The sequence below is a fragment of the Oncorhynchus kisutch genome, linkage group LG14 (assembly GCF_002021735.2).
Source record: "Oncorhynchus kisutch isolate 150728-3 linkage group LG14, Okis_V2, whole genome shotgun sequence".
NCBI classification, from domain to species: domain Eukaryota; kingdom Metazoa; phylum Chordata; class Actinopteri; order Salmoniformes; family Salmonidae; genus Oncorhynchus; species Oncorhynchus kisutch.
The window spans coordinates 5,616,955-5,635,522 of record NC_034187.2 but is presented as its reverse complement, the minus strand read 5'-3'; the positions used below and the strand labels follow the sequence as shown (position 1 = coordinate 5,635,522).

Here is an 18,568-nt window from a genome sequence, read left to right as displayed (position 1 = left end):
TAGAGCCCTGTCTGTCACTATCACCCAGACCGGCAGAATCTAATAGAGCCCTGTCTGTCACTATCACCCAGACCGGCAGAATCTAATAGAGCCCTGTCTGTCACTATCACCCAGACCGGCAGAATCTAATAGAGCCCTGTCTGTCACTATCACCCAGACCGGCAGAATCTACGCCATTACAATCCTCACATCACAAGGATGGGGGGGGGGGCTACGCCATTACAATCCTCACATCACAAGGATGGGGGGGGGGGGGGGCTACGCCATTACAATCCTCACATCACAAGGATGGGGGGGGGGGGGGGGGGCTACGCCATTACAATCCTCACATCACAAGGATGGGGGGGGGGGGGGGGGCTACGCCATTACAATCCTCACATCACAAGGATGGGGGGGGGGGGGCTACGCCATTACAATCCTCACATCACAAGGATGGGGGGGGGGGCTACGCCATTACAATCCTCACATCACAAGGATGGGGGGGGGGGGGTGGGGCTACGCCATTACAATCCTCACATCACAAGGATGGGGGGGGGGGGGCTACGCCATTACAATCCTCACATCACAAGGATGGGGGGGGGGGGGGGGGCTACGCCATTACAATCCTCACATCACAAGGATGGGGGGGGGGGGCTACGCCATTACATCCTCACATCACAAGGATGGGGGGGGGGGGCTACTGCCATTACCTCCTCACATCACAAGGATGGGGGGTGGGGGGGGGGCTACGCCATTACAATCCTCACATCACAAGGATGGGGGGGGGGGGGGGGGGGCTACGCCATTACAATCCTCACATCACAAGGATGGGGGGGGGGGGGGGCTACGCCATTACAATCCTCACATCACAAGGATGGGGGGGGGGGGCTACGCCATTACAATCCTCACATCACAAGGATGGGGGGGGGGGGGCTACGCCATTACAATCCTCACATCACAAGGATGGGGGGGGGGGGGCTACGCCATTACAATCCTCACATCACAAGGATGGGGGGGGGGGGGGGGCTACGCCATTACAATCCTCACATCACAAGGATGGGGGGGGGGGGCTACGCCATTACAATCCTCACATCACAAGGATGGGGGGGGGGGGCTACGCCATTACAATCCTCACATCACAAGGATGGGGGGGGGGGGCTACGCCATTACAATCCTCACATCACAAGGATGGGGGGGGGGGGGGGCTACGCCATTACAATCCTCACATTCACAAGGATGGGGGGGGGGGGGCTACGCCATTACAATCCTCACATCACAAGGATGGGGGGGGGGGGGGGGGGCTACGCCATTACAATCCTCACATCACAAGGATGGGGGGGGGGGGGCTACGCCCATTACAATCCTCACATCACAAGGATGGGGGGGGGGGGGGGGGCTACGCCATTACAATCCTCACATCACAAGGATGGGGGGGGGGGGGCTACGCCATTACAATCCTCACATCACAAGGATGGGGGGGGGGGGGGGGCTACGCCATTACAATCCTCACATCACAAGGATGGGGGGGGGGGGGGGGCTACGCCATTACAATCCTCACATCACAAGGATGGGGGGGGGGGGGGCTACGCCATTACAATCCTCACATCACAAGGATGGGGGGGGGGGGGGGCTACGCCATTACAATCCTCACATCACAAGGATGGGGGGGGGGGGGGGGGGGGCTACGCCATTACAATCCTCACATCACAAGGATGGGGGGGGGGGCTACGCCATTACAATCCTCACATCACAAGGATGGGGGGGGGGGGGGGGCTACGCCATTTACAATCCTCACATCACAAGGATGGGGGGGGGGGGGGGGCTACGCCATTACAATCCTCACATCACAAGGATGGGGGGGGGGGGGGGGGCTACGCCATTACAATCCTCACATCACAAGGATGGGGGGGGCTACGCCATTACAATCCTCACATCACAAGGATGGGGGGGGGGGGGCTACGCCATTACAATCCTCACATCACAAGGATGGGGGGGCTACGCCATTACAATCCTCACATCACAAGGATGGGGGGGGGGGGGGGGGGGTTACGCCATTACAATCCTCACATCACAAGGATGGGGGGGGGGGGGGGGGCTACGCCATTACAATCCTCACATCACAAGGATGGGGGGGGGGGGGGGGGGGCTACGCCATTACAATCCTCACATCACAAGGATGGGGGGGGGGGGGGGGGCTACGCCATTACAATCCTCACATCACAAGGATGGGGGGGGGGGGGGGGGGGCTACGCCATTACAATCCTCACATCACAAGGATGGGGGGGGGGGGGGGGGGAGGCTACGCCATTACAATCCTCACATCACAAGGGGGGGGGGGGGGCTACGCCATTACAATCCTCACATCACAAGGATGGGGGGGGGGGGGGGGGGAGGCTACGCCATTACAATCCTCACATCACAAGGATGGGGGGGGGGGGGGGAGGCTACACCATTACAATCCTCACATCACAAGGATGGTTTTTTTATATGACTTAACTCAAATCAAATGTATTTATAAAGCCTTAACATCAGCTGATATCTCAAAGTGCTGTACAGAAACCCAGCCTAAAACCCCAAACAGCAAGCAATGCAGGTGTAGAAGCACGGTGGCTAGGAAAAACTCCCTAGGAAAAACTCCCTAGAAAGACCAGGACCTAGGAAGAAACCTAGAAAGGAACCAGGCTATGTGGGGTGGCCAGTCCTCTTCTGGCTGTGCCGGGTGGAGGTTATAACAGAACATTGCCAAGATGTTCAAATGTTCATAAATGACCAGCAGGGTCATATAATAAGAATCACATTGGTTGTCGAGGGTGCAGCAAGTCAGCACCTCAGGAGTAAATGTCAGTTAGCTTTTCATAGCCGATCATTCAGAGTATCTCTACAGCTCCTGCTGTCTCTAGAGAGTTGAAAACAGCAGGTCTGGGACAGGTAGCACGTCCGGTGAACAGGTCAGGGTTCCATAGCCGCAGGCAGAACAGTTGAAACTGGAGCAGCAGCACGGCCAGGTAGACTGGGGACAGCAAGGAGTCATCAGGCCAGGTCGTCCTGAGGCATGGTCCTAGGGCTCTTGTCCTCCTCCTCCTCCGAGAGAATTAGATCCCGTTGTCCCTCTGTGTCTCTGACGTTTGTCCCTCTGTGTCTCTGTGCCTCTTCCAGGTGCAGCTGCAGGTGCATCCCACCCTGTCAGCCAAGGAGGGAGCTCTGGAGCACATCGAAGAGCTGATCCTGCAGCTCCTCAACATGCTGTGTGTGGCCCAGCCGCGCTCTGTACAGGACGTGGAGGAGCGTGTCCAGAAGACCTTCCCCCACCCCATAGATAAATGGGCCATAGCTGACGCCCAGTCGGCCATCGAGAAGAGGAAGAGGAGGAACCCCCTACTGCTCCCTGTGGATAAGATACACCCTCTACTCAAGGTACATGTCCCCCTTACCAGGGCTCAAATGAGAAATAAGTCATTGGTAGCACTGGCATCACACAACATTTAGGAGCTCCAGAAAATCTCCCCCTACCTCTAAACCCCCTCTCTCATCTCCCCCTACCTCTAAACCCCCTCCCCCCCCTGCCTCTAAACCCCCTCCCCCCCTGCCTCTAAACCCACTCTCCCCCTATCTCTAATCACCCTCTCCCCCTATCTCTAAACCCCCTCTCTCCTCTCCCCCTATCTCTAAACCCCCTCTCTCCTCTCCCCCTGCCTCTAAACCCCCTCTCTCCTCTCCCCCTGCCTCTAAACCCCCTCTCTCCTCTCCCCCTACCTCTAAACCCCCTCTCTCATCTCCCCCTACCTCTAAACCCCCTCTCTCCTCTCCCCCTACCTCTAAACCCCCTCTCTCCTCTCCCCCTACCTCTAAAACCCCCTCTCTCCTCTCCCCCTGCCTCTAAACCCCCTCTCTCCTCTCCCCCTACCTCCTAAACCCACTCTCTCCTCTCCCCCTACCTCCTAAACCCCCTCTCTCCTCTCCCCCTACCTCTAAACCCCCTCTCTCCTCTCCCCCTACCTCTAAACCCTCTCTCTCTCCCCCCTACCTCTAAACCCCCCGCTGTTTGTCCCGTCAACAGGAGGTGCTGGGTTATAAGATAGACTACCACGTCTGCCTCTACATCGTGGCGGTTCTAGAGTACATATCAGCTGACATCCTGAAGCTAGCAGGAAACTACGTTGGTAACATCAGACACTATGAGATCAGCCAGCAAGACATCAAGGTGTCCATGTGTGCAGACAAGGTAGGAAACATACCATACCATCTGTCTGTCTGCGTCTAGCTGTCTCTGTCTGCGTCTAGCTGTCTCTGTCTGCGTCTAGCTGTCTCTGTCTGCGTCTAGCTGTCTCTGTCTGCGTCTAGCTGTCTCTGTCTGCGTCTAGCTGTCTCTGTCTGCGTCTAGCTGGCTCTGTCTGCGTCTAGCTGGCTCTGTCTGCGTCTAGCTGGCTCTGTCTGCGTCTAGCTGGCTCTGCGTCTAGCTGGCTCTGTCTGCGTCTAGCTGGCTCTGTCTGCGTCTAGCTGGCTCTGTCTGCGTCTAGCTGGCTCTGTCTGCGTCTAGCTGGCTCTGTCTGCGTCTAGCTGGCTCTGTCTGCGTCTAGCTGGCTCTGTCTGCGTCTAGCTGGCTCTGTCTGCGTCTAGCTGGCTCTGTCTGCGTCTAGCTGTCTCTGTCTGCGTCTAGCTGTCTCTGTCTGCGTCTAGCTGGCTCTGTCTGCGTCTAGCTGGCTCTGTCTGCGTCTAGCTGGCTCTGTCTGCGTCTAGCTGGCTCTGTCTGCGTCTAGCTGGCTCTGTCTGCGTCTAGCTGGCTCTGTTAGCTGTCTCTGTCTGCGTCTAGCTGTCTCTGTCTGCGTCTAGCTGTCTCTGTCTGCGTCTAGCTGTCTCTGTCTGCGTCTAGCTGTCTGCGTCTAGCTGTCGGCGTCTAGCTGTCTCTGTCGGCGTCTAGCTGTTTCTGTCTGCGTCTAGCTGCTCTGTCTGCGTCTAGCTGTCTCTGTCTATGTGTTTTTGTGCATCTCTCGCTCACCTTCAATGCCAATCCACTCCAAAGTCGGTAGATATATTCTATGGTCCTGGTTGACTTGCTAACCTGTCTCTGTGTCCGTCCCAGGTGTTGGACACATCTGACCTGATGTCTCTGTTGCAGGTCCTAATGGACACGTCTGACCTCATGTCTCTGTTGCAGCTCCTAATGGACACGTCTGACCTCATGTCTCTGTTGCAGCTCCTAATGGACACGTCTGACCTCATGTCTCTGTTGCAGCTCCTAATGGACACGTCTGACCTCATGTCTCTGTTGCAGCTCCTAATGGACACGTCTGACCTCATGTCTCTGTTGCAGCTCCTAATGGACACGTCTGACCTCATGTCTCTGTTGCAGCTCCTAATGGACACGTCTGACCTCATGTCTCTGTTGCAGCTCCTAATGGACACGTCTGACCTCATGTCTCTGTTGCAGCTCCTAATGGACACGTCTGACCTCATGTCTCTGTTGCAGCTCCTAATGGACACGTCTGACCTCATGTCTCTGTTGCAGCTCCTAATGGACACGTCTGACCTCATGTCTCTGTTGCAGCTCCTAATGGACACGTCTGACCTGATGTCTCTGTTGCAGCTCCTAATGGACACGTCTGACCTGATGTCTCTGTTGCAGCTCCTAATGGACATGTCTGACCTGATGTCTCTGTTGCAGGTCCTAATGGACATGTTTGACCAGGACGAGGACATCGGTCTGGTGTCTCAGTGTACGGAGGAGCCGTCGTCGTCGGGAGAGCTGACCTACGATGACCTGGTGCGCTTGGAGATTGCAGAGGAGCGCCAGTACCTGCGGGGAGCTTGACCTCATCATCAAGGTGTTCCGACATCACTTCCTGTTCAACAACAAGATCTTCACGCCTCAGGTGAAAACAGTGTAACAGCTTATAGACACCTCGGGTGGAAACGGCGCGTAGACACCTCGGGTGGAAACGGCGCGTAGACACCTCGGGTGGAAACGGCGCGTAGACACCTCGGGTGGAAACGGCGCGTAGACACCTCGGGTGGAAACGGCGCGTAGACACCTCGGGTGGAAACGGCGCGTAGACACCTCGGGTGGAAACGGCGCGTAGACACCTCGGGTGGAAACGGCGCGTAGACACCTCGGGTGGAAACGGCGCGTAGACACCTCGGGTGGAAACGGCGCGTAGACACCTCGGGTGGGAAACGGCGCGTAGACACCTTGTTGGTGTTCGTTTCCTTGTTCCTTGTCAATCATTGGCTCATTGGTGAAATTAGCATTATGACAATATCTTTAATTAAATCATTCAAAAACCTTTATTAATGCAATTGCAGACAGAAGTTGACAACAGGAACAATGAATGCATGTTTCCGAGTAAGTTCTGCATCAAAGAAGAAGTCTCAAGTCGTTTTATTAAACCCAAAGTCCGACCCTAGTGATGCCACTGCCTACGTCATTATCTTCTATTCCGGAGACCCAAAACCATGCCTACTCGACACTTTTAAACTCTTGTTTATATAGCTATCTAAAAGCATAGCAGTAAATGTCCAAGTTGATTTATAGTGGAATGTCTGACTAATCTCTTGTCTCTTACACTCCCCTGCAGAGTTCTGTCTTCACAGTCACACATTTCTCCAGACAGTTTCTTCATAAGACGCAGAGAGACTAGAAAAGTACTGTGGAACAATAATACATCTCTATATGGAATATATCTATATTTAATCTGTAGTCTAAGGACCCTATAAATCTAAGGAGGGGAGGGGTCTTATAACCACTCTTCTATTAATACCTCATAAGCATAATCAATTATTATAATACGGTTTAAATGTATTTGGCTAAGGTGAATGTAAACATCATCCTTAAACTGTATATTTGAACAGTCAGCTGAGTCTTATGTTAGAATAGTCTTAGTTGAACATTCAAACATTGTCTGAGTCCTATACTGTACCAGTCAGAAGTTTGGACACACCTACTCATTCAAGGGTTTTTCTTTATTTTGACTACTTTCTACATTGGAGAATAATAGTGAAGACATCAAAACTATGAAATAACACAAATGGAATCCGGTAGTAACCAAAACAGTGTTCAGCAAATCAAAATATACTTAAGATGTTTGATTCTTCAAAGAAGCCATCCTTTGCCTTGATGACTGCTTTGCATGCTCTTGGCATTCTCCCAACCAGTTTCATGAAGTAGTCACCTGGAATGCATTTAAATTAACAGATGTGAATTTCTTTCCTTCTTAATGCGTTTGAGCCAATCCACTGTGTTGTGACCAAGGTAGGGTTGGACGTAAAACACACCGCCAGGCTGTGTAAGGGGTTCCCGAGTGGCATAGCGGTCTAAGGCACTGCATCTCAGTGCTAGAGGCATCATTACAGACCCTGGTTTGATTCCAGGCTGTATCACAACCAGTTGAGATTGGGAGTTTCCCATAGGGCGGCACACAATTGGCCAAGCATCGTCCGCGTTAGGGTTTGGCCGTGGTAAGCCATCATTGTAAATAATAATTTGTTCTTAACTGACTTGCCTAGTTAAATAAAGGTTCAATAATTAATTCATTAATTAATGAAAGGGCTATTTGACCAAGGAGAGTGATGGAGTGCTGCATCGGATTACCTGGCCTCCACAATCACCTGACCTCAACCTAATTTGGGATGAGTTGGACCGCAGAGTGAAGGAAAAGCAGCCGACAAGTGCTCAACATTATGTGGGAACTCCTTCAAGACTGTTGGAAAAGCATTCCAGGTCAAGCTGGTTGAGAGAATGCCAAGAGTGTGCAAAGGGTGGCTATTTGAAGAATCTCAAATATGAAATATATTTGGATTTGTTTAACACTTTTATTTTATTTTTGGGGGTTACTACATGATTCCATATGTGTTATTTCATCATTTTGATGTCTTCACTATTATTCTACAATGTAGAAAATCGTATTTTTTATTTTTATGAAAAACTTGAATGAGTAGGTGTGTCCAAACTTGTGACTGGTACTGTATGTATTAGAACGGACTCTACTGAGCCCAGTGGCGGTCTGTGCTGTTTAAGATGAGTATGGCCTTATTTCTATGACATCATATTGGATGACTGTCCATTCATATTCCATTCAACCAGTTCAATGTAACAGTGACGGGTTTAGGGCTAGAGGTCGACGGGTTTAGGGCTAGAGGTCGACGGGTTTAGGGCTAGAGGTCGACGGGTTTAGGGCTAGAGGTCGACGGGTTTAGGGCTAGAGGTCGACGGGTTTAGGGCTAGAGGTCGACGGGTTTAGGGCTAGAGGTCGACGGACAATGTTTTTTCAATGCCGATACCAATTTATTGGAAGACCCCCAAAAAAAGCTGATACCGAATAAAAACTGTGTGTGTGTAATAATGACAATTACAACAATCCTGAATGAACAATGAACACTTATTTTAACTTAATATAATACATCAAATCTATGTAGTCTCACATAAAAAATGAAACGTGCTCAATTTGGTTTAAATATAATGCAAAAACAAAGTGTTGGAGAAGAAAGTAAAAGTGCAATATGCGCTATGTAAAAAAAGCTAACGTTTCAGTTCCTTGCTTAGAACATGAGAACATATGAAAAGCTGGTGGTTCAATATTCCCAGTTTGTCAATTTCCCAGTTAAGATGTTTTAGGTTGTAGTTATTATAGGAATTATGACACGGCAACTATTTCTCTCTTTAGCATTTTGTATTTCATATACCTTTTGACTATTGGATGTTCTAATAGATACTTTAGTATTGCCAGCCTAATCTCAGGAGTTGATCGGCTTGAAGTCATAAACAGCGCTGTGCTTCAAGCATTGCTAAGAGCTGCTGGCAAATGCAGTAAAGTGCTGTTTGAATGAATGCTTACGAGCCTGCTGCTGCCTACCACCGCTCAGTCAGACTGCTCTATCAAATCATAGACTTCATTATAATATAATAAACACACAGAAATACGAGCCTTAGGTCATTAATATGGTTGAATCCGGAAACTATATAATTTAGAAAACAAAACGTTTATTCTTTCAGTGAAATATGGAACCGTTGTGTATTTTATCTAACGGGCGGCATCCATAAGTCTAAATGTTGTTGTTACATTGTAACAACCTTCAATGTTATGTCATAATTATGTACAATTCTGGCAAATTAGTTACGGTCTTTGTTAGGAAGAAACGCATTTCACAACGAGCCAGGCGGCCCAAACTGCTGCATATACTCTGACTGCCTGCACTGAACGCAAGAGAAGTGACACAATTTCCCTAGTTAATATTTCCTGCTAACGTGAATTTCTTTGAACTACATATGCAGGTTTAAAGATGTGTGTGTGTGTGTGTATATATATATATATATACTTGTGTATTGATTTTAAGAAAGGCATTGATGTTTATGGTTCGGTACATTTTTTCGCGAATGTGCTTTTAAAAAAATCATCACCCGTTTTGGCGAAGTTGAAGTAGGCTGTGATTCGATGATAAATTAACAGGCATTGATTATATGCAACGCAGGACAAGTTAGTTAACCTAGTAATATCATAAACCATGTGTAGTTAACTAGTGATTATGTGAAGATTGATTGTTTTTTTATAAGATAAGTTTAATGCTAGCTGGCAACTTACCTTGGCACCTTGCTGCCACAAGGTCCTTTTGACACTGCACTCTTGTAACAGGAGGTCAGCCTGCCGTAACAGGAGGTCAGCCTGCCGTAACAGGAGGTCAGCCTGCCGTAACAGGAGGTCAGCCTGCCGTAACAGGAGGTCAGCCTGCCGTAACAGGAGGTCAGCCTGCCGTAACAGGAGGTCAGCCTGCCGTAACAGGAGGTCAGCCTGCCGTAACAGGAGGTCAGCCTGCCGTAACAGGAGGTCAGCCTGCCGTAACAGGAGGTCAGCCTGCCGTAACAGGAGGTCAGCCTGCCGTAACAGGAGGTCAGCCTGCCGTAACAGGAGGTCAGCCTGCCGCGCAGTCTCCTCGTATATCGTAATGTAATCGGCCATAATCGCCGTCCAAAAAGGCAGATTAACGATTTTGTTTTGAGCACCTGAAATCGGCCCTAATTAATCGGCTATGCCGATTTTAATCGGTCGACCTCTGTTTAGGATACTACGTGATACTCGAATTGTCCCTATACCCATCATGAGGTTGCTACAAGCTAGCCTACGAACGAAAGTTTACAACAGGTCAAGAGAACAGTCGACTAAGTCGTGTATGTATTATGACAGAGGCCTGTTTACAAACACTCAGTCAAGTTTACCAACATTTTGACCGTATACCAAAGCCATTTTCACCCAACCCCTGTGTCAGACCATTACCGCTAAACTACCGTAATCAGCTAACTAGCTAATCAGGAGCTGCAATGCTGCTGTGATGTGAAATGCTTGGGTTGACTTAATAACCTTCCTGTGCACCTTCATAACCTGAACCTGTACACCTCCATAACCTGAACCTGTGCACCTCCATAACCTGAACCTGTGCACCTCCATAACCTGAACCTGTGCACCTCCATAACCTGAACCTGTGCACCTCCATAACCTGAACCTGTGCACCTCCATAACCTGTGCACCTCCTGAACCTGTGCACCTCCATAACCTGTGCACCTCCTGAACCTGTGCACCTCCATAACCTGAACCTGTGCTGAACATTCACTACTGTATCCTAGAAGACTGTTCTGTTCTGAGACTTTTCAGAGAAGTAAAGATTATTGTCCTGCTGCCAAAAAAAAGAAAACCTTGTAAACACTGAGGTTCAAATCACCGGTTTAAACACAGAAAATCCCCTTTTTTTGTTAAAACACTGGATTGCATTTCACTTGGCTGAAGAAAAACTGTGCTGAGTGGAGAGTTTAGTTTTATTTAATGGTCTGCTGTGGCTTTGCCTATTTGGGACAGACAGTGTATCGTTTGAGTGAGCACGACTATATACATAATTAACTACTAACAGATAGCCACATCTGTTGCTCCTGCCAAAATAAATTTAGAGCTGACTGCAAAAATATCCTGGAAAATGTCTTTGAGATGTCCAGGAAGTGGGATGGGTCACATATGGCTTTGAGATGTCCAGGAAGTGGGATGGGTCAAATATGGCTTTGAGATGTCCAGGAAGTGCGATGGGTCACATATGGCTTTGAGATGTCCAGGAAGTGGGATGGGTCAAATATGGCTTTGAGATGTCCAGGAAGTGCGATGGGTCAAATATGGCTTTGAGATGTCCAGGAAGTGGGATGGGTCACATATGGCTTTGAGATGTCCAGGAAGTGGGATGGGTCACATATGGCTTTGAGATGTCCAGGAAGTGGGATGGGTCAAATATGGCTTTGAGATGTCCAGGAAGTGGGATGGGTCAAATATGGCTTTGAGATGTCCAGGAAGTGGGATGAGTCACATATGGCTTTGAGATGTCCAGGAAGTGGGATGGGTCACATATGGCTTTGAGATGTCCAGGAAGTGGGATGGGTCAAATATGGCTTTGAGATGTCCAGGAAGTGGGATGGGTCACATATGGCTTTGAGATGTCCAGGAAGTGGGATGGGTCACATATGGCTTTGAGATGTCCAGGAAGTGGGATGGGTCAAATATGGCTTTGAGATGTCCAGGAAGTGGAATGGGTCAAATATGGCTTTGAGATGTCCAGGGAGTGGGATGGGTCAAATATGGCTTTGAGATGTCCAGGAAGTGGGATGGGCCAAATATGGCTTTGAGATGTCCAGGGAGTGGGATGGGTCAAATATGGCTTTGAGATGTCCAGGGAGTGGGATGGGTCAAATATGGCTTAAGGATGTCCAGGAAGTGGGATGGGTCAAATATGGCTTTGAGATGTCCAGGGAGTGGGATGGGTCAAATATGGCTTTGAGATGTCCAGGGAGTGGGATGGGTCAAATATGGCTTAAGGATGTCCAGGATGAGACCACAACCTCCAAATGTGAAGGATGATGTCCACTATCTAATGCCTTATCATCTCTTAAGGACTGTGCGGTGTACCGTTTTATGGGGCCGTGTATTTCCGTGTTAAACGGACATCATGTCCCTCTCTGGCTCCCTGCAGGATGTTGAGGTTATCTTCAGCAACATTTCGGACATTCATGAGCTGACGGTCAAACTTCTGGGGCTGATAGAGGACGCAGTGGAGATGACCGCTGACACTAGCCCTCATCCTCTGGTGGGCAGCTGCTTCGAGGACCTGGCAGAGGTAGGACATCATACACAGCTAGTTCATCAATACAGTACCAGAGGGTTATATTGGGACTCTAGTTCATCAATACTGTACCAGAGTGTTATATTGGGAATCTAGTTAATCAATAAGGTAGCAGAGGATTATATTGGGAATCTAGTTAATCAATAAGGTACCAGAGGGTTATATTGGGAATCTAGTTCATCAATACTGTACCAGAGTGTTATATTGGGAATATATTTCCAGTTAACGGGTGTTGTTCTGCCTGTCATAGGTACCTACAATACCTAGTTCTACATTACACACATTCAGGGACACTTCTAGCCTACTCCTAGATCTCTTCTTTCAAATCCAGGAGCAGGCGTTTGATCCTTATGAGACCCTGTCTCAGGACATCCTGTCCAGACAGTTCCACGAGCACTTCAGCAGCCTGATGGCCCGGCCTACTGTAGGACTATACTTCCAGGTAACACACACACACACGGTACCGGATGGCCAGGCCCACAATAGTACCTCTAGGTAAACATGCAACCTGGCATTGACACAGAGAGATTATTTCAGAGATATACACTGCGTTGGTGTCTTAAACTCTCAACTGGAAGTTAACATGGAGGTTTCCAACATGTTGCATGGTTAATGCAAACCAGGTTCTCTGGCTTACCCTTTTCTGATTGGTTGTTCAGTGTCCGTAACGAGGTTCTCTGGCTTACCCTTTTCTGATTGGTTGTTCAGTGTCTGTAACGAGGTTCTCGGGCTTACCCTTTTCTGATTTGGTTGTTCAGTGTCCGTAACAGGAGATATTCTAGCTGATGCTAAATTCCCTAAAATGTCTGTGAAGGACATGCTTCCTTTGTAGTTTCGTTAGTTATCCACATTGATCTGTGGTGTTGTTACCTGGACATTCCTCCCCTCAGGAACAGCAGTCAATTATTATACTAAAAACGATTGCCGCCCGGCACCTATTCAAGACAGTGTTTGATGTTGTATTCCATCTGAGAGCGTTGAGACAGGCAAGATAAATCAGGGCTATATAACACGTAGTGTTTCCAGGTGAGGTCACTGGGAAAACTCTTGCCTTTTTTAAATATAGTTGATAAAGAGTGAGCCTCTTTGTGGTCCTGTGATGCTCTTATGTTCTGATGGAAACGTCCTTCCTGGTTCTGGTCCTTTGTTGTTAACCTCTGGCCTGCTTCTCTGGGCTGTCTAGCCTCAGAGCCTCTGTCTGGCCTGCTTCTCTGGGCGGGAGATGGATGCTATGACAATGTTGACTCGGGTTACTCTGCCCAGTCCACCACAGTCATCCCTTCATCAGGTTACCCTGCCTAGTCCACCACAGTCATCCCTTCATCAGGTTACTCTGCCTAGTCCGCCACAGTCATCCCTTCATCAGGTTACTCTGCCCAGTCCACCACAGTCATCCCTTCATCAGGTTACTCTGCCTAGTCCGCCACAGTCATCCCTTCATCAGGTTACTCTGCCTAGTCCACCACAGTCATCCCTTCATCAGGTTACTCTGCCTAGTCCACCACAGTCATCCCTTCATCAGGTTACTCTGCCTAGTCCACCACAGTCATCCCTTCATCAGGTTACTCTGCCTAGTCCGCCACAGTCATCCCTTCATCAGGTTACTCTGCCTAGTCCGCCACAGTCATCCCTTCATCAGGTTACCCTGCCTAGTCCACCACAGTCATCCCTTCATCAGGTTACTCTGCCTAGTCCACCACAGTCATCCCTTCATCAGGTTACTCTGCCTAGTCCACCACAGTCATCCCTTCATCAGGTTACTCTGCCTAGTCCACCACAGTCATCCCTTCATCAGGTTACTCTGCCTAGTCTACCACAGTCATCCCTTCATCAGGTTACTCTGCCTAGTCCACCACAGTCATCCCTTCATCAGGTTACTCTGCCTAGTCCACCACAGTCATCCCTTCATCAGGTTACTCTGCCTAGTCCGCCACAGTCATCCCTTCATCAGGTTACTCTGCCTAGTCCACCACAGTCATCCCTTCATCAGGTTACTCTGCCTAGTCCGCCACAGTCATCCCTTCATCAGGTTACTCTGCCTAGTCCGCCACAGTCATCCCTTCATCAGGTTACTCTGCCTAGTCCGCCACAGTCATCCCTTCATCAGGTTACTCTGCCTAGTCCGCCACAGTCATCCCTTCATCAGCTGTTTTTCAGCTTACACCACCAGTCATCCCTCTTCTCTGAACTCCTGGTCATCCCTTCATCCTTTTCGTCTCTCTGTAATGTTGGTGTCTGTCTCTACAGTAGTATGTCATGGTGTCTGTCTCTACAGTAATATGTAATGGTGTCTGTCTCTACAGTAGTATGTAATGGTGTCGGTCTCTACAGTAATATGTAATGGTGTCTGTCTCTACACTAGTATGTAATGGTGTCTGTCTCTACAGTAGTATGTCATGGTGTCTGTCTCTACAGTAGTATGTCATGGTGTCTGTCTCTACAGTAGTATGTCATGGTGTCTGTCTCTACAGTAGTATGTCATGGTGTCTGTCTCTACAGTAGTATGTCATGGTGTCTGTCTCTACACTAGTATGTCATGGTGTCTGTCTCTACACTAGTATGTCATGGTGTCTGTCTCTACAGTAGTATGTCATGGTGTCTGTCTCTACAGTAGTATGTCATGGTGTCTGTCTCTACAGTAGTATGTCATGGTGTCTGTCTCTACAGTAGTATGTCATGGTGTCTGTCTCTACAGTAGTATGTCATGGTGTCTGTCTCTACAGTAGTATGTCATGGTGTCTGTCTCTACAGTAATATGTAATGGTGTCTGTCTCTACAGTAGTATGTAATGGTGTCTGTCTCTACAGTAGTATGTAATGGTGTCTGTCTCTACAGTAATATGTAATGGTGTCTGTCTCTACAGTAATATGTAATGGTGTCTGTCTCTACAGTCCATAGCTGAAGGTTTCAAGGAGGCGGTTCAGTACGTCCTGCCACAGCTCATGATGGTTCCTGTATACCACTGTTTGCACTACTTTGAACTACTGCAGGTGAGTGTTTACACACACACACACACGTTCTGTCTGATCCAGTAGAGACTGTATGTTACAGACTTTGCCTAAGTATGAACCCCTGTCCTACCATACCTGTATCTCAGTCCTGTTTCTCTCCTGCCTCACTTTCAGCCTTCAGGCCTTTCCAATCCTTGTGTGTAAGACATGCCCCTCCCACTCCAGTCATGTCCCTCCCCACTCCAGTCATGTCCCTCCCCACTCCAGTCATGCCCCTCCCCACTCCAGTCATGTCCCTCCCCACTCCAGTCATGTCCCTCCCCACTCCAGTCATGTCCCTGGTGTCTGTCTCTACAGTAGTATGGAGGGGCCCCTCCCCACTCCAGTCATGCCCCTCCCCACTCCAGTCATGCCCCTCCCCACTCCAGTCATGCCCCTCCCCACTCCAGTCATGCCCCTCCCCACTCCAGTCATGCCCCTCCCCACTCCAGTCATGTCCCTCCCCACTCCAGTCATGTCCCTCCCCACTCCAGTCATGTCCCTCCCCACTCCAGTCATGTCCCTCCCCACTCCAGTCATGTCCCTCCCCACTCCAGTCATGTCCCTCCCCACTCCAGTCATGTCCCTCCCCACTCCAGTCATGTCCCTCCCCACTCCAGTCATGTCCCTCCCCACTCCAGTCATGTCCCTCCCCACTCCAGTCATGTCCCTCCCCACTCCAGTCATGTCCCTCCCCACTCCAGTCATGTCCCTCCCCACTCCAGTCATGTCCCTCCCCACTCCAGTCATGTCCCTCCCCACTCCAGTCATGTCCCTCCCCACTCCAGTCATGTCCCTCCCCACTCCAGTCATGCCCCTCCCCACTCCAGTCATGCCCCTCCCCACTCCAGTCATGCCCCTCCCCACTCCAGGCATGCCCCTCCCCACTCCAGGCATGCCCCTCCCCACTCCAGGCATGCCCCTCCCACCGTTCTATAGATGTATTCTAGGAGTAGTGCAGACAGCACCAGGTGGGCTCTACCAGGAGTAGTGCAGACAGCACCAGGTGGGCTCTACCAGGAGTAGTGCAGACAGCACCAGGTGGGCTCTACCAGGAGTAGTGCAGACAGCACCAGGTGGGCTCTACCAGGAGTAGTGCAGACAGCACCAGGTGGGCTCTACCAGGAGTAGTGCAGACAGCACCAGGTGGGCTCTACCAGGAGTAGTGCAGACAGCACCAGGTGGGCTCTACCAGGAGTAGTGCAGACAGCACCAGGTGGGCTCTATCAGGAGTAGTGCAGACAGCACCAGGTGGGCTCTATCAGGAGTAGTGCAGACAACACCAGGTGGGCTCTACCAGGAGTAGTGCAGACAGCACCAGGTGGGCTCTACCAGGAGTAGTGCAGACAGCACCAGGTGGGCTCTACCAGGAGTAGTGCAGACAGCACCAGGTGGGCTCTACCAGGAGTAGTGCAGACAGCACCAGGTGGGCTCTACCAGGAGTAGTGCAGACAGCACCAGGTGGGCTCTACCAGGAGTAGTGCAGACAGCACCAGGTGGGCTCTACCAGGAGTAGTGCAGACAGCACCAGGTGGGCTCTACCAGGAGTAGTGCAGACAGCACCAGGTGGGCTCTACCAGGAGTAGTGCAGACAGCACCAGGTGGGCTCTACCAGGAGTAGTGCAGACAGCACCAGGTGGGCTCTACCAGGAGTAGTGCAGACAGCACCAGGTGGGCTCTACCAGGAGTAGTGCAGACAGCACCAGGTGGGCTCTACCAGGAGTAGTGCAGACAGCACCAGGTGGGCTCTACCAGGAGTAGTGCAGACAGCACCAGGTGGGCTCTATCAGGAGTAGTGCAGACAGCACCAGGTGGGCTCTACCAGGAGTAGTGCAGACAGCACCAGGGAACATCACTAGTTTCTATCCATACTTTTTAGGGAACAACTGTCCTTTTCATTCATCCACAGACACTCTTCTGTCTAAGATAATGACTTTATTACCCTCCCTGCATGGGGAAATGACATGCATTACATCTGTGTTAAAACATGAACCTGAAGGCCCTAACGCTGTCCACCTTGTCTCTACTGCGAGCAGCAGCTGCAGGAGCACAGTGAGGAGCAGGATGACCGAGAGGGTCTGAAGCAGGCCATCACCGCTCTGCTCAACCTCCAGTGTAGCGTGGAACGCATCTACACCAAACACCTGCCCCGACGCAAGCCTGGGTATGAACCATACGTCTTCACAGGACAACTCTGCTGATACACGTACAGTAGGAGTTTATAATTATTGGATCCCTTGATGAGCAAATAATACAATAAAAAATGTATTTTACAAATACTGAGGAAAAACAAAAATTCTAAAACAATTTGACATTTTATACGAATACAATTGCTCAGAGAAATACATTTAACAAGTCATTTTAAAAAGATGGGTGTCAAAATGATTGGATTCCCCTGTTTTCAATACCCCAGCACGCTGCCCTGTTTTCAACACTCCAGCACGCTGCCCTGTTTTCAACACTCCAGCATGCTACCCCTGTTTTCAATGCTCCAGTATGCTACCCTGTTTTCAATACCCCAGCACGCTACCCTGTTTTCAATGCTCCAGCATGCTACCCTGTTTTCAATACCCCAGCACGCTACCCTGTTTTCAATACCCCAGCACGCTGCCCTGTTTTCAATACTCCAGCACGCTGCCCTGTTTTCAATACCCCAGCACGCTGCCCTGTTTTCAATGCTCCAGTATGCTACCCTGTTTTCAATACCCCAGCACGCTGCCCTGTTTTCAATACCCCAGCACGCTGCCCTGTTTTCAATGCTCCAGCACGCTGCCCTGTTTTCAATACCCCAGCACGCTGCCCTGTTTTCAATACCCCAGCACGCTGCCCTGTTTTCAATACCCCAGCACGCTGCCCTGTTTTCAATGCTCCAGTATGCTACCCTGTTTTCAATACCCCAGCACGCTGCCCTGTTTTCAATGCTCCAGCACGCTGCCCTGTTTTCAATACCCCAGCACGCTGCCCTGTTTTCAATACCCCAGCACGCTGCCCTGTTTTCAATACCCCAGCACGCTGCCCTGTTTTCAATGCTCCAGCACGCTGCCCTGTTTTCAATACTCCAGTATGCTACCCTGTTTTCAATGCTCCAGCACGCTGCCCTGTTTTCAATGCTCCAGCACGCTGCCCTGTTTTCAATGCTCCAGTATGCTACCCTGTTTTCAATACTCCAGCACGCTGCCCTGTTTTCAATACTCCAGTATGCTACCCTGTTTTCAATGCTCCAGCACGCTGCCCTGTTTTCAATGCTCCAGCACGCTACCCTGTTTTCAATACTCCAGTATGCTACCCTGTTTTCAATGCTCCAGCACGCTGCCCTGTTTTCAATGCTCCAGCACGCTGCCCTGTTTTCAATGCTCCAGTATGCTACCCTGTTTTCAACGCTCCAGCACGCTGCCCTTGCCAGGATAATGAGTCTTTTTCTAAAATGTTTTATGAGATTGGAGAACACATTTAGAGAG

At 50.0% G+C, this 18,568-nt stretch overlaps 1 protein-coding gene across 1 annotated transcript in view; it reads left to right on the top strand.

Annotated features, from left to right (window-relative positions):
- LOC109884630 (son of sevenless homolog 2-like) overlaps positions 1–18,568 on the top strand; it is a 47,552-nt gene that overhangs the window by 10,450 nt on the left and 18,534 nt on the right. Inside the window, 9 exon segments of the mRNA XM_031787589.1 lie at positions 3,136–3,393; positions 4,037–4,201; positions 5,642–5,779; positions 5,781–5,849; positions 11,971–12,114; positions 12,452–12,562; positions 15,012–15,110; positions 17,147–17,306; positions 18,200–18,252. Of these exon segments, the coding sequence (XP_031643449.1) occupies positions 3,136–3,393; positions 4,037–4,201; positions 5,642–5,779; positions 5,781–5,849; positions 11,971–12,114; positions 12,452–12,562; positions 15,012–15,110; positions 17,147–17,306; positions 18,200–18,252 (1,197 nt within the window).